The sequence below is a fragment of the Neoarius graeffei genome, chromosome 17, assembly GCF_027579695.1.
Source record: "Neoarius graeffei isolate fNeoGra1 chromosome 17, fNeoGra1.pri, whole genome shotgun sequence".
Lineage (NCBI taxonomy): Eukaryota > Metazoa > Chordata > Actinopteri > Siluriformes > Ariidae > Neoarius > Neoarius graeffei.
In genome coordinates this window covers 44252479-44267554 of record NC_083585.1, presented here as the reverse complement: position 1 = coordinate 44267554, position 15076 = coordinate 44252479, and the positions used below count along the sequence as shown (strand labels likewise).

Genomic DNA, 15076 nt, shown 5'->3' with positions numbered 1-15076 from the left:
TATTGATCATCATGTAAAGGTAGTATACACCCAAGCACACGAATCATATCATCTCATCATCTCTAGCCGCTTTATCCTGTTCTACAGGGTCGCAGGCAAGCTGGAGCCTATCCCAGCTGACTACGGGCGAGAGGCGGGGTACACCCTGGACAAGTCGCCAGGTGCACACGAATCATTTCTAGGAAATTATAAACTGTAAAATTTAATTAGTACTGAAAGTGTGTTAGTTTTTGATTGTTTCAATGGCAACATTGTTGAGAATTTTAAGAGCAGGTCCTGAAAAAGGTTTGTCTCATACCTCCATAAGCTTCATGCCAGGTTTCACGATCTTGGCCACTATAGCTGCAGTCGGAGACAACTTGGTCAGGTCCTCTTCAGTGAGAGCAGGAACGCCTATCCAGAAACACAACATACTTCACTGCTTTCTGTGCAATACAAAAACACACTCACTTCATGAACTGTTTTGCAGGATTCCCTAAAGCCACGTTTTTATTTAATATCAGTGCATGCTTAAAAGTTTCCGACACTGTAGGACACGCACACATACAAGTAAAAACAGAAATAGCAGCCATCTTTTTAGCAGGAGTCCTTTTTCTTTCCTCAGCTTGTATACTGGTGCAATCAACAGACTCGTTTAGGAGATGGGACACAGTTCATATTTTGATTTCAATACGATTTCCACGTTCATCGTTTTATACAGACCTATTCTGCAATATGTAATACAAATGGTGCTATTTAGACCTAGCCCCAGAGCAAATCTTAAAAAAAAAAAAAAAATTGACACCAAACATGTCTTGAACCATTTCTTTTAACAAGCACTGCCAAGCTTTAAACCAGACCTGGGCATTTTCCGGCCCGTGGGCCGCATCCGGCCCTTTGGTTCACTCTGACCGGCCCGCATAAGGTTAATTAGAAATTACAAAATAAACGTATTTTCTAATTTTACGTCATGCATGGACTGAATGTGCATTGCTTTTATTTTGAAGTTGTGTTCAACAAAAATGCGCAACATGAACATGACATGAAATCCCACGAAACCTAATCCCGAGATAACTACTTCCGTAATTTGTCCAGACCAACCACAAACTTGTACGTCATCCTTCAAACGGTCCAGCCAATCACATCGTGTGACGTCACCAGCAGGCGCCGGAGCCCGAGCCGATCTGTAGATCTGATACCTACACCGAATGGACTGATGATCATGTGTCAGCTGTGCTTCGCATCTCCACCTCAGACATTCAACCTGACTCTGATGCACTCGTTAAAGACCAACAGAGACTAGATTTCTCTCACTGAACAAATAAAAAACACCAAATGAGGTGATTAGACTACAAATGTGGGCATCGTTATTATAATATGATGTATCTTGCTTGATATTTGGAGTAGAAAGACAATATTGTGATGTCTTTATTGTGTTTTGGGGTGAATGTGACTGAAAAAAAAAAAAAGTACAAACGTTGACATTTTGTTAACCATTGTTTTGGGAAATTTGATTGAATAAATGGCATTTTTTGTAAGGCAACCTCGTTTTTTCCATACTCTTACCAGTCTTAGCAGCTTGTAAAAACAAATGATATTTATTGCTTTATATAAAGAAATACAATTAACATTATGCAGAATTTAGTTCAGCCTTATGGTCCGGCCCTCCACAAAATTTTCTGTTTCTCATGTGGCCCTATGGAAAAAATAATTGCCCACCCCTGTTTTAAACAGTATCCACTGTAAATCTTGTTCGCCTGTCTTAGTTTTAGGCCTGCATGAGAATAATGAAACACTGCACCTCTCCGCTTGAAATCTGCAAGCTGTGTGTTGGCATTCTCCACCTCTTTCTCCAAATTTCTAAGCTTCTCCTGCAGCTCGGCTTCTATTTTACCCTGGGAGCCTTCCAGCTCAGCGAGTTTCTTCTCAGAACTTTTGTTAGCTGTTGGCAAAAGAAACATTTCCATATACACATACTGCTTGCAACCATGTTATAAAACATGAAAAGCATTCCTGTTTGCTAGCGTAGAAAAAAAAATTTGCATACTTTCCACTGTTTTCTTTAGCAGTTTGTTCAGCTCCTCCACACCTCTATTGAGTTCTGCGTTCTTGGCATCGGAGTCAGCCGCTGCAGTCTGTAGAAGACAAGAATCTCAGAACAAGAGAGACACTGTGCACTCCAACACACAATAGCCGGCAGGATGAAATAATTAAGGAACGAACACACGTCAACCAGATATTAAAACAACCTTCAAGATGGACAATGTTACTTTTCTGAAGTGTTCGTGATATCACTAGCCAGTACTCTTTTTGTGAAAAGACTGCCTAAAAATTTTTTTTTTTTTTAAATCAGCACTTTTATCTCAGTGTTCTCAGAAAACTAGCTACCAGCCACAATGAACTCAGAAGTCAAAATCAAATCAAAGTCCTTCCCACGCCCAGTACCTGGTATTCCTAGGCAGTCTCCCACTCAAGTACTAACCAGGCTCAACACTGATATGGCGCATTGGGCGGCGCCGATCTCTGTTTCCGTAGCCCTCGGCCTCTCGCCTATTACATAGCTAGGGTTACAGTGGGGGGCTAGTCCTCTGGTAACCACGAGAGTTTGACTCCCCACTCACATCTGTATTGCAGCGTGCCTTGCCAGATGGTAGTAGGTACCATTTTTATGATGGTCTTCGGTATGACCCGACCGTGAATAGAACTCACGATCTCACGATCGAGAGGTGGACATGCTACCACTAGGCTACTAGCCGGTGAACTCAGAAGTAGGAGTTCTTTTTTTAAATAAGAAAAAAAAGGAAAAAAAAGGGGTTTCAGAGCACTAATATGTAGAGATCCCATCAGTCTTAACAGCGAACACAAACTGAACAAGTTTCCTCCAGCTACAGACTGGTGGCCAGCTGGAATTAAGGCCAAACAAAAATAATACTTTGTTTCCGACACCCCCCTGTGACTCTGACCCCCTCTCAGTCTACAAAACGTTCATGCGATGCACACGGCGTGGTTGTCCCTGGTCGTAGACCAACGTCTGTACGTTATGCATAGCGCGAGTGTCTCTCGCATCATAAACGGTCGATTGTACGCATGCGAGTGACCACCTCTAACAGGAAGCAACGAAAATGGCGGTGGTCTGTGTGCTGAAAGATGCGCGTCTTGCACATCGCAAGCCCAGTCTTAGACAAATTATGTCGCTAGAAAAAGAGACATTTAAAGACATTGAAGATTTGTTAGCTTGTACCAGTAGTTCTAGAGTAAATACAGAAATAACCTACGCGAAGCATCAGTTGACACACCGACAACAAACAGCACTCACTGTGTTGCTGTCAGAGTTCGAGTACTCTTGCAGGGCGCCAATGCTCGTTGCTCATTTTACATCGTGGTTGTCCAGCGCTCTGCGCTTTAACGCTTGGCGTGATGTTCCGAGCGATGTTGCTCGGTGGTGTCGCGGCGGCTGTGCAGGCGGTTTGGGACACACCAGCGCTTTGCGTGGCGGAGCTTCTCTGCTCGCTTTGTGGATCCATGGCGTGGTGTTCGAGCGATGTTGCTGACGGCGTCGCGGCGGCGGTGCTGGAGATGTGGGACTTGTTTTCGTGTGCCTTTTGGTGGGACTGTGGCTGCTACACCACGGGAATTACATCCTGACCCCTACTTGGTGGACTTTTTACTTTTTTTTTATATATTTTTTTTTCTTCCTTTGTCTACTATTGTAAAGCGTCCTTGGGTTTCTTGAAAGGCGCTATATAAATTTAACTTATTATTATTATTACTACTACTACTACTACTACTATAGCACTGGATTTGGAAGAACAGACATTTGTCCATATTGTCTTAAAGACTCTGTGTTAAACCAAATCTGAGAAAAAGATTTAAAAGTGTGTGTGGCAGCGGGGGCGTGGCCAAGCAGCAGTCTGTGAATGGAGGGCGGGGTCGGTGAAGGTAAGTGGCTAAGTCATTCCGCCTGCTGTCAATTAATGTGTGTGTGTTTGTTACAGGGATGGAGCATAAAAGGAGAGAGAGAGAGCAGAGAAAAGGAGCTCTCTCCCCGACCACAACGCATGTGTGAGTGAGTGAAAGAAAGAAAGCCGAAAAGCTCAATAAAGCATTTGTGTAAACATCAACTCTCGCCTGCCGTGCTTCTGTGCTCCACCCACATCAGGAACTGTTACAGTCCGACAGCAGGTGGAATGACTTAGCCACTTACCTTCCCCAACCCCGCCCTCCATTCACAGACTGCTGCTTGGCCACGCCCCCGCTGCCACACAGTTATTGAAGTATGTGACGAGTGCCTTCAAAAAGGCATAAGACATTTGCTACAGGCCGTATGGGAAGCAGACATTGAACGGCTGATCTTTACAGTTCGACGCGCATGTTCAGTGTGAGAAAAGTTTGTGTATGGTTCGAAATAAATCTTTGAAGTGTTCTTTAGTGTTTATTTCTGAAAACAGAATACCTGCAAACATGCATTCAAACAGAGTGCTGGGTGGGTGGATATTTTATTGTGAATATAGAGGGAAAAAGAGTGGTGATAGCCATGGAAACATTTCTTCCAAAATAAAATAAATAAAAATCCCTACCGACCTACCCTAATTTTTCAAGGCATGTAATAGGAAACTTTTTTTTTGTTGTTTGGCCTAATGGTAAGCACTCATGTTAAAATTTGCTCAGTTGCATTTATTTCTACGGATATGGAAGTGAACAGATTATCAAATCTGAAGTTGTAATATTTTGTTCCTTATCTTGATTCACTCGTTATCCCTAACATCAAACAGCAAAAGCAATTCAAGCTCAGAGGCTTTCACATGATCTCTATTACGCAGATTTATTTTAACATATAATTAAAAAGAAAGCATTAAGCCTTTTTCTTTAAAGATAAAAATACCTTAAAGACGCAGATTACGAGGTCGGCTTGATAACAGTATGGTTATGATGAAATGCTATAATAAAGGACTAAACACTATTAGTATAAATACGCAGGTGATTAAAGAAACTCCAGCGTGCTGATTGGTCGAGAGACTCGGTCTATTTCTTGATAATCACCTCGAGCAACTTGGCAAAATGGCTTCCGACCGCTTCATCACCGTAAGTGAGGAAGAATTAGAAATTAATAAAAAAAAAAAAAAGTTCCTAAAAGCACTAAAGGTGCTACGAAGTTTGGTCTAAAACTATTCAAAGGTAAGGTGGACTGATTTATCCATTTCAAAAATAAATTATTTTATGAGAGTCAGCATAAGTGACAAGTCTGTGCTGCGCCTTTATTACATTTTCATGCTGCTTCTGAAGTTTTTTTTTTAATAAAATCACCCGTGTATTTATTAGTGCTGTCAAGCGATTAAAATATTTAATCGCGATTAATGTCGCGACTGTCATAGTTAACTCGCGATTAATCGCACATTTTTGTCACATGAGAAACCATTGTAATTCTCTTATCAGCATAAAAATGTGAATGGGCTTGCTTTGTACCAGTGTTTTTTTTATTGCAAAGCATAACACATCTTGACACAGCCACTGCAAAGTGAAACCTAAGCCGAGCACCGGGGCTAGCAAAAGAACCATGAGTTAAGAGATCTACTGCTTGAGTTAGTCTACAACTCTAATCAGAGAGACAGGTTACACAGTGACGGTAGGCTTGACATGCTTGATTATAATATAAAGTACACTATTATATTAACTTTAAGTTGTTCGTTGATAAATATTGCATTGAATCTGATCTTTACTGTTTCAGCTCACTTAACACATTTTGTACTTTTACACTATCTGCCTGTTGATGCGTCGCGCTATCCAATCAGAGGCAGCCAAATTTGCATATTACAGGAAGGATTTCTGGGATAGCATTGAGTTTACAGTTCAGAGGGATCTGGCTTCTTTAGACGCTGTCTTCTTAAAACTGAATAAATATTTAAAAAGAGCCAAATGAGCCAGTCTTTTGAACGGCTCTTTTCAAAGAACGGATCACAAAGATGTGGATCCCATCAAAGAGCCATAAATCCCATCTCTACTAGCGCGCCCTGCCCGCGCTGGTTCTTGGGGGGGGGGCAGAGGACTCTGGCTGTGCGGGGCGTGGCATTACAGTCTCGCTGCTATCGTTTTTCTAAGCAAAGTCTCTGTTCCAAGTTCCTGGCAGTTTCAAAAGCTTATGAAAACCTACATCATGTCACAGAGCGTTAATCTCGCGATAAAAAAAATTAACGCCGTTAAAATTGAGTCAAGTTAACGCGTTAATAACGCGACATTTTTGACAGCACTAGTATTTATACTAAAAATGATATGCCTCAGGCTCAGTGAATGACGAAGTTGAGGCTGTTTTGGTTATAATTCACCGATATTCACTTTGCCTTCAGCGAATTATAGGTTAGAAATTCAGTACACGTTGAATCAGACTATGACCTGAACTATGGACTGGTTAAATGGTGCAAGTTTGTGATTAAATTTAATGTTCATTTGCATGTAATAACACAGAAAGCATTTTCCGTTTGATAGAAAACATTTCTATCAACACATGGCTATTTTCAGATGATCTGACCTTATATAAAGTGCAGAGTCTCATGTTGGCGTTCAGTTCATTGCGATATTTTTCCTCCATGGCAATGCGCTGATCTTTCTCCTAAGGTGAGAGGAAGAAGAGGGAGATGATCAAGTTAACTTTTTTTCTCTCCAAGCACCCTGACTTCACAGGGAAATGGCAGTAACACAGTACTGAAACGTCAAGACATGCAGAGGGAAGCAGACCTGGTTTAGAGCGGAGAAGAATAGCAGCAATAACAATTAGCTTATTACTAGATGGTCTGCATGCAAATTTGCTTACAGAATAAGGTTGTTAAAATAGCACGACATGTTCAAATTTACATTGTATAACCAGAAGTGAGATCGGATCATACAGATGCTAATAAATACTAAGACCATTAACATTATATTAACACCTACTGAGAAATCTGCTTATGCATACTATCCAAATAAGGAATAAAACAATACTTAGTTTCTGATAACAGCACGCCATGACGCGTTTTATTCTTCTTATAACACGCCAACTTGCCACCGATTCCAATGTTACATTTATTAAAGAAATACGAAATCATACTTTTTATCCATTTATAGTTCCATTTTGTGTTGTGGAATGTATGCAAAACAAGTCAGATCCTGCTAGCACTTGTTATAGCAGCTATAAACAGTCGCTCCCTCACCGGCCTTTATTCTCCCCCCAGTTAATAAGAAACGCATCTCGTCATTACAGAGAAAGAAAAAAGCAAATTCCTGAAGACTTTCCCATGTCAAAAAACTTCAAGTTGCAGTTTTAACGCAGATTATTAAAGCAGCTGAGATTCCTGCATAACCAATAAGGGTTGTTTTACAATCAGAGTACGCAAGCTAAAAATCACATTTAACACTTATTATCTTGAATATCAAAAGGCTTGACTAAATAAACTTGGTTGTTTATTGTAGCCCTGTGATAGCTCTATTTACCATGCAAAAAAAATTTGGTGATAACGTTATTTTTGGTGAATGTATGGCAATATGTGTCATATTTAGCAAAATTACTCGTGTCATTTAGAAAAAGTGCTTTTTTGACCACAGGTAGCTCCAAAAGGGATGCACTTAAATCATTCTTTATACCATAAAACACATATTTGGTTCCATATCATTGGAAACATAGTTAAGTTTTAATGTTGAATGCCAGTAAGTTTTCAGACTATTTTGATCAAATGAGTATGTAATTGTGTCAAAAAAAGTCCTCTCCGAGACAGCTAATTTTTCAATATAAAATAACATATCTAAAATGATTATTTTCATCCTAAAATGTGGTCAAGACATTGGGACATAAATATTAGAGACAACTAAAGGCCTCTGCATGCTCTTGCGACAAGGCTTTCGCAGATAGCTTTTCGCAGACAGTTGTAATTTATCGTTGAGCGGGGAGTAATAGGCGTGCGCGATGTTATTCACCGCCACAACGCAAGGGGGCGCGAAGTCGCGAAATCGCTAGGAGTAGTTGGTGGGTGTGGTTAGTGGAGTGTTTATCCTCCGGTTACTTATAATGACTAGAACTGGAGTCGTATAGATGTCCGTACTTCCTCACTTCCTCGATCAACCGCTCTTCGTGCTGCTCCATCTTCGCTCGTGTTTTTAAAAATGGCGGTCGTGAAAACAAACCAAACCGGGAAAGTAGGGAAGCGGAAGTGCGTGTACAGCGGATGTAGAGTGGACCAATCAGAGCCCTCTTGTCTGCAAGGCTTCTGCGGTGGTCACAATTTTTGGGAGGTGCGCACAGAGCGTCTGCGAAGGTGGGGGGGCTACGCAGACACTGTCTGCGACGCTATCTGCGAGGACTGGGTTGTCAGCATAAATTGGCCTTAACACAAAGCTTACAGCCTTATATTTAAAAGCACTACGGAAGTAGTGGATTCTCATCTCATTATCTCTAGCCGCTTTATCCTGTTCTACAGGGTTGCAGGCAAGCTGGAGCCTATCCCAGCTGACTACGGGCGAAAGGTGGGGTACACCCTGGACAAGTCGCCAGGTCATCACAGGGCTGACACACAGACAACCATTCACACTCACATTCACACCTACGCTCAATTTAGAGTCACCAGTTAACCTAACCTGCATGTCTTTGGACTGTGGGGGAAACCGGATCACCCGGAGGAAACCCACGCGGACACGGGGAGAACATGCAAACTCCACACAGAAAGGCCCTCGCCAGCCACAGGGCTTGAACCCGGACCTTCTTGCTGTGAGGCGACAGCGCTAACCACTACACCACCATGCCGCCCAGTAGTGGATTCTGAATTGTCAAAAAAATGTCCTCTCCGAGAATCACTTCATTTGTTTCTCCCAGCCCTGCTTAAAGCTACATTTAATCTTCTTTATCTTATAGCAGATTACACAAAACTACCATACACACGTCAAAAAAAATTACCTGAAATCTGTTCTTTAACTTGTCCTTCACTTAAAAACTGGTACAAGAACCAGTTTGAATCAATTTGAATTTTGAACCCCTGTGACACAAACTTTGTACCCTGATTGTAAAACAACCCAGAACTTAATAATTCCTCCCAGAAAACTGCACCATATGAAGAATTACACACATTTTTTATTCCATTTATGTGGAATGTCCATATGATCTTTGCAATTCCTGCGCAAGGTTTAACAAAACAGAAATGATAGTGTAACAAAATGAGTACATTAATATAAACCTGTGTTTTGTCTTGCAGCTGTCAGCACTGTCAGAGCTGCTGTTATAGAAAACCGTCTGATCAGATCTGAGATATACTTGTGGTACAATTAAATCTTATTGTACACTTTGATGAATAAAACCCGATGTGACTCAAACTATTTACAGCTACGGTGACCGACCTCCTTCAGTTTGGTCATCAAGTCCTCTGTCGTCTTCTGCAGGTTCACATTTGTTCTATTGAGCGAGTTGACTTCCTCCTGAAGCCTGGCCACCTAGAAGAAACGCAGTTGCAGGAGTTAAAGTGTGTATCCTGGACCAATTTCGTTTTTTTTTTTTTAATATGAAAGAATGTCCCTTTACACACTCATCCAGAAGGGTAATTTTGCACAAGGCCATCTGTCTACAGCAGAAAAAAATAAAACAAAACGCATCTGGAAAAATCCCAAGGGAGTCTGGAGCCAGATTCGTGACGTCACCTGCGGAAGCGCCAGCAGGCTGCGTGAGCTTGCACAGTTTCAGTGCACAGCCTGTGTAGACCAAGTTTAGCAGCTAGCGATTTTGCATTGAAATATGGAATTGTCACCTGAGCGCAATGTTACTTCACCTTTGGATGAAGAATATAATGAGATGTCAGAATTGGGGCTTCATCTGTTTGAATCTGATGATGATTCAAGTAGTGAAGACAACGGAGACAACACCGGGGATGTAAATAACAGCGCTCGAAACTAACGGTGTCCCGATGTCCCGGGGACCATAAAAAATGTCATCGGGACACAAAATTATCATATCTGGGACAATCCCGGGACAATGGAAAAAATAGATCTAGAAAAAAAGTTCTACATTAATATTATTTATAAAGCCGTAACACATGCGTAGACATTCACCTAATTTGTCAATTTTAATTTTAAAACGTTAACAGCGAAAAATACATAGTAGCTACACTTTCGATGCACCTGCATCCGTAGGCTACAGAGCAGCGCATTCTGTTTTAGAATCTTCGGCCGGAGTCCGCATTATGGAATGGAATTGCTAGCGCACACGCTGCGCCGACTCTTGCCAGAACAAAAATGCTGAAGTGGTTGAAGCGGACCGACCGCGGGGAAGAAACTGAAAGCCCAGACATAACGTCTCCGGGACCTTCAGGATCCAAAGTGTCATCGCCTGGTCTGCAGGCAACGCTAGCAACTGAATGAACTTAATGAACACTGTTAGACACGTTATAAAATACAACAGGAATGATGTGGATGATACTGACGGAAGATACCGTTCAACAGAATAAGTGAGTTTTCTTGGTGTCTTTCTAGTTCAGAAAGTTTAGTCAGTCAGCAGCACAACTAGGCTCGGACCTGCTGGCACTATGCTGATGTTGCTAACATTCGCACCCGGCAGCGAAAGTTCATAAAAATGGATAACGGAAAGTTTATAAAATGGATAACGGAAAGTTTATAAAATGGATAACGGAAAGTTTATAAAATGGATAACGGAAAGTTCATTAAAATGGATAACGGAAAGTTCATAAAAATGGATAACGGAAAGTTCATAAAATGGATAACGGAAAGTTTATAAAATGGATAACGGAAAGTTCATAAAAATGGATAACGGAAAGTTCATAAAAATGGATAACGGAAAGTTCATAAAATGGATAACGGAAAGTTTATAAAAATGGATAACGGAAAGTTCATAAAATGGATAACGGAAAGTTTATAAAAATGGATAACGGAAAGTTTATAAAAATGGATAACGGAAAGTTTATAAAAATGGATAACGGAAAGTTTATAAAAATGGATAACGGAAAGTTTATAAAAATGGATAACGGAAAGTTCATAAAAATGGATAACGGAAAGTTTATAAAATGGATAACGGAAAGTTTATAAAAATGGATAACGGAAAGTTCATAAAAATGGATAACGGAAAGTTCATAAAAATGGATAACGGAAAGTTTATAAAAATGGATAACGGAAAGTTTATAAAATGGATAACGGAAAGTTTATAAAAATGGATAACGGAAAGTTCATAAAAATGGATAACGGAAAGTTTATAAAATGGATAACGGAAAGTTCATAAAAATGGATAACGGAAAGTTCATAAAAATGGATAACGGAAAGTTCATAAAAATGGATAACGGAAAGTTTATAAAAATGGATAACGGAAAGTTCATAAAAATGGATAACGGAAAGTTCATAAAAATGGATAACGGAAAGTTCATAAAAATGGATAACGGAAAGTTCATAAAAATGGATAACGGAAAGTTTATAAAATGGATAACGGAAAGTTTATAAAATGGATAGCGGAAAGTTCATAAAAATGGATAACGGAAAGTTTATAAAATGGATAACGGAAAGTTCATAAAATGGATAACGGAAAGTTCATAAAAATGGATAACGGTAATGGTGAAAATTATAAGTTGGCCTTATAAGTGCCAACAGATATTCAAGGTATAAGTAGATGAAATGAACATAAAAGGGGTCTTATTTTCAACTAAAGTGTACTGCAGATGTAGGGAGTTGAAACATTTTCTGAATGAGCTAGTTGGCCCCTTTAAATAAACGGATATCTATTCATACAGTGAGATCGCCAAAGTTTAATAAACTGAAAATGCAATAACTGTAATTTTGAAGTAGATGATGTATAGGACATGTGTCGCTTATGTCTTGTGACTTATTGTAAAAATGATATAAAGGGTTCAAAATCGCATAGTTACAAATATAATAGTAACTTCATATGATAATATTAACCACTGGTTATTTCAGAGAGGAAAAAAATGGGGACACTATTGCTTCCATTCGGGACAATACAACACAGAATTCGGGACCACAAAGAAAAAAAGTTAATTTCGAGCCCTGAAATAATATGGTCGTTTTCTCATAAACAAACCAGCGCTGACGTAGGATTCAGAGGGAGGCGTCCTGCACATGACGTCACGAAAATCAATGTTTGCCGGGAAATCCAAATGCCAAGTTTTTTCCGAGGCGGACCAATTCGCCTCAAATGGCTTGATTTCAACTGAATTTTTTTGGTATTGCACAAGGTAAAAAAAAATTGCACAAAATGTGACAGATATTTGACCAAAGTTTAATATAAAATAGGAGAATTACACTGATCTAGCTCCTGAATTTACTCGTGATATGCACTTTAAGCCCAGATGGTCTCTGGCAAGCTAAAATGTGATGTGGAAAAGGTACGGCAAAGGTAACGTACCTCATCGTTTTTGCTCTCCAAAGAGCACTTAAGCTGTAAGATCTCTATGCCCTTCTTTTTAGTCACTGTGACAAGCTCATCCGTTTTGCATTTCACCTCAGAGGTCAACCATGTGTTCTGGTTCTGAAGAAGCTCTTTCTCTTGCTCCATCCGCTTCTCCCGATGCTGCAACGTGACAAACACAGAGCTCATTCAGCTCAAACCTTAAAAGGAACAGTCCACCGTACTTCCGTAACGAAAAATGCTCGTCTGAATTGAGACGAGCTGCTCCGTACCTCTCCGAGCTTTGCGCGACCTCCCAGTCCGTCAGACGCGCTGTCACTCCTGTTAGCAATGTAGCTAGGCTCAGCATGGCCAATGGTATTTTTTGGGGCTGTAGTTAGATGCGACCAAACTCTTCCGCGTTTTTCCTGTTTACACAGGTTTATATGACCAGTGATATGAAACAAGTTCAGTTACACAAATTGAAACGTGGAGATTTTCTATGCTATGGAAAGTCCGCACTATAATGACAGGCGTACTAACACCTTCTGCGCGCTTCGACAGCGCATTGATACGGAGCTCAGATATCAATGCGCTGCCGAAGCGCGCAGAAGGTGTTAGTACGCCTGTCATTATAGTGCGGACTTTCCATAGCATAGAAAATCGCTACGTTTCAATTTGTGTAACTGAACTTGTTTCATATCACTGGTCATATAAACCTATGTAAACAGGAAAAACGCGGAAGAGTTTGGTCGCATCTAACTACAGCCCCAAAAAATACCATTGGCCATGCTGAGCCTAGCTACATTGCTAACAGGAGTGACAGCGCGTCTGACTGACTGGGAGGTCACGCAAAGCTCGGAGAGGTACGGAGCAGCTCGTCTCAATTCAGATAAGAGCATATTTCATTATGGAAGTACGGTGGACTGTTCCTTTAAGCTCAAACCAAAACCAGGCTGTTGTGTTTAAAGACAACCAACACAACCTGACTTTACAAACTGTATATACAACACAGAAAAATGGAAAAGCAAAACATCTGAAGTGGACACATCATGTTTGAAGATATTGATTAAAAGTATTTTATTCATGTATGCCAACTTTCAGCCATAAATATTCTATTTATAGTACAGTCAAAAGTTTGAACACAATGTTTATTTTTATTAATTAAGAGACACCAGGTCTTAAAGTAATGGACTGTCGCTTCTCTTTACTTAGTCGAGCAGTTCTTGACATTACATGAACGGTATTTAGCAGACACTTATCCAGAGCAATGTACAACATACCCAGATACTGAAGAACAGTTGGGGGTTAGGTGCCTTGCTCAAGGGCACTTCAGCCATTCCTGCTGGTTCTGGGAATCCAACCAGCGACCTTTTGGTCCCAAAGCTGCTTCTCTAAACTTTAGTGCATGATTTCCTCATAATATGAATTACTACAGTTGTGGAATAGGGCTATTTACTGCATTTTAATTATTTATTATTTGATCTCAAAACGCATTAAGGCGGCAAAAAACAGCACTATTTAACTTTTGACGAGGCACCTGTTAATTCAAAAGCATTCCAGGGGACTACCTCATGAATAGGGTTGCAAACGGCTGGAAAGTTTCCGGGAATTTTGAAGGGCCCGGGAATTTTCAATTTTGGCATTTATTAAGTTTTAAACATTTTAAAACATTATCACCCAGAAAAACAAATTAAAACCCATGTTAAGCCTTTCTTTCAATTATGTACTGTTTTGTGCTAATTAAGAATAGGACATATTGCTAAAGGCCAATTAATAAAAGGCTTTTAGTTTTTCAATATTAGTATTATATTCAGTTTTCTCATCATCTCTAGCCACTTTATCCTGTTCTACAGGGTCGCAGGCAAGCTGGAGCCTATCCCAGCTGACTATGGGCGAAAGGCGGGGTACACCCTGGACAAGTCGCCAGGTCATCACAGGGCTGACACATAGACACAGACAACCATTCACACTCACATTCACACCTACGCTCAATTTAGAGTCACTAGTTAACCTAACCTGCATGTCTTTGGACTGTGGGGGAAACCGGAGCACCCGGAGGAAACCCACGCGGACACGGGGAGAACATGCAAACTCCGCACAGAAAGGCCCTCGCCAGCCACGGGGCTCGAACCCGGACCTTCTTGCTGTGAGGCGACAGCGCTAACCACTACACCACCGTGCCGCCACATCATAAAATAACAAGGAATATTTAAAAAATGTAAAATTTAAAATTTCTAATTACTAGTAGTCTTGAAATAAAGTTTTGCTGCTTGTAAAATATATTAGTGCCACTTTTTTTTCTTTGAATCTGGAGCAAGGCTGTTTAATGTCATTGTATACCCTAATCATTACTTCTAACCTGATAATTTGCAAGCAAATTACTTGACAGGATACGGTTTACAAACCAGTTGCAAAATGAAAAAGGAATTCAAATTGTTGAAGTATAATTAGTAAACAAAAAAGTTACAGGAAGCAGTCTTCAAAATCATTAGCAGAGTTAAAGTTGCTTTTGAAGAGAAGTTCTCACAAAGTCTAAGGTTACTGTTTAATTCATTATACATGTACCAGGGAAAACCCGTATTGTTTCTGTAAAACATTTGGTGGTTATTAATTTTCAGTTGTTCAATTAGTTACATGCTTGTTTTTGCTTGCATGTTCTTCTGAACAGAACAGAGACCCAGAGAAATATCCTAATCTGAATAAAAAAGGACCTTATTTTTTTGTATCAATTTTTAAGTAAAG

The 15076-nt window shown here is 40.2% G+C and overlaps 1 protein-coding gene across 4 annotated transcripts in view; it reads right to left on the bottom strand.

The window, feature by feature from the left end:
• The window catches only part of tpra (translocated promoter region a, nuclear basket protein), a 110858-nt gene that overhangs the window by 84504 nt on the left and 11278 nt on the right, over positions 1 to 15076 (bottom strand). For all 4 annotated transcript variants that reach the window (XM_060944291.1, XM_060944293.1, XM_060944292.1 and 1 more), the window contains exons 6-11: positions 12350 to 12514; positions 9331 to 9423; positions 6503 to 6583; positions 2027 to 2114; positions 1781 to 1921; positions 299 to 393 (exon numbers count right to left, since the gene is read on the bottom strand). In XM_060944291.1, the coding sequence (XP_060800274.1) occupies positions 299 to 393; positions 1781 to 1921; positions 2027 to 2114; positions 6503 to 6583; positions 9331 to 9423; positions 12350 to 12514 (663 nt within the window). The remainder of the gene's footprint in view (positions 1 to 298; positions 394 to 1780; positions 1922 to 2026; positions 2115 to 6502; positions 6584 to 9330; positions 9424 to 12349; positions 12515 to 15076) is intronic.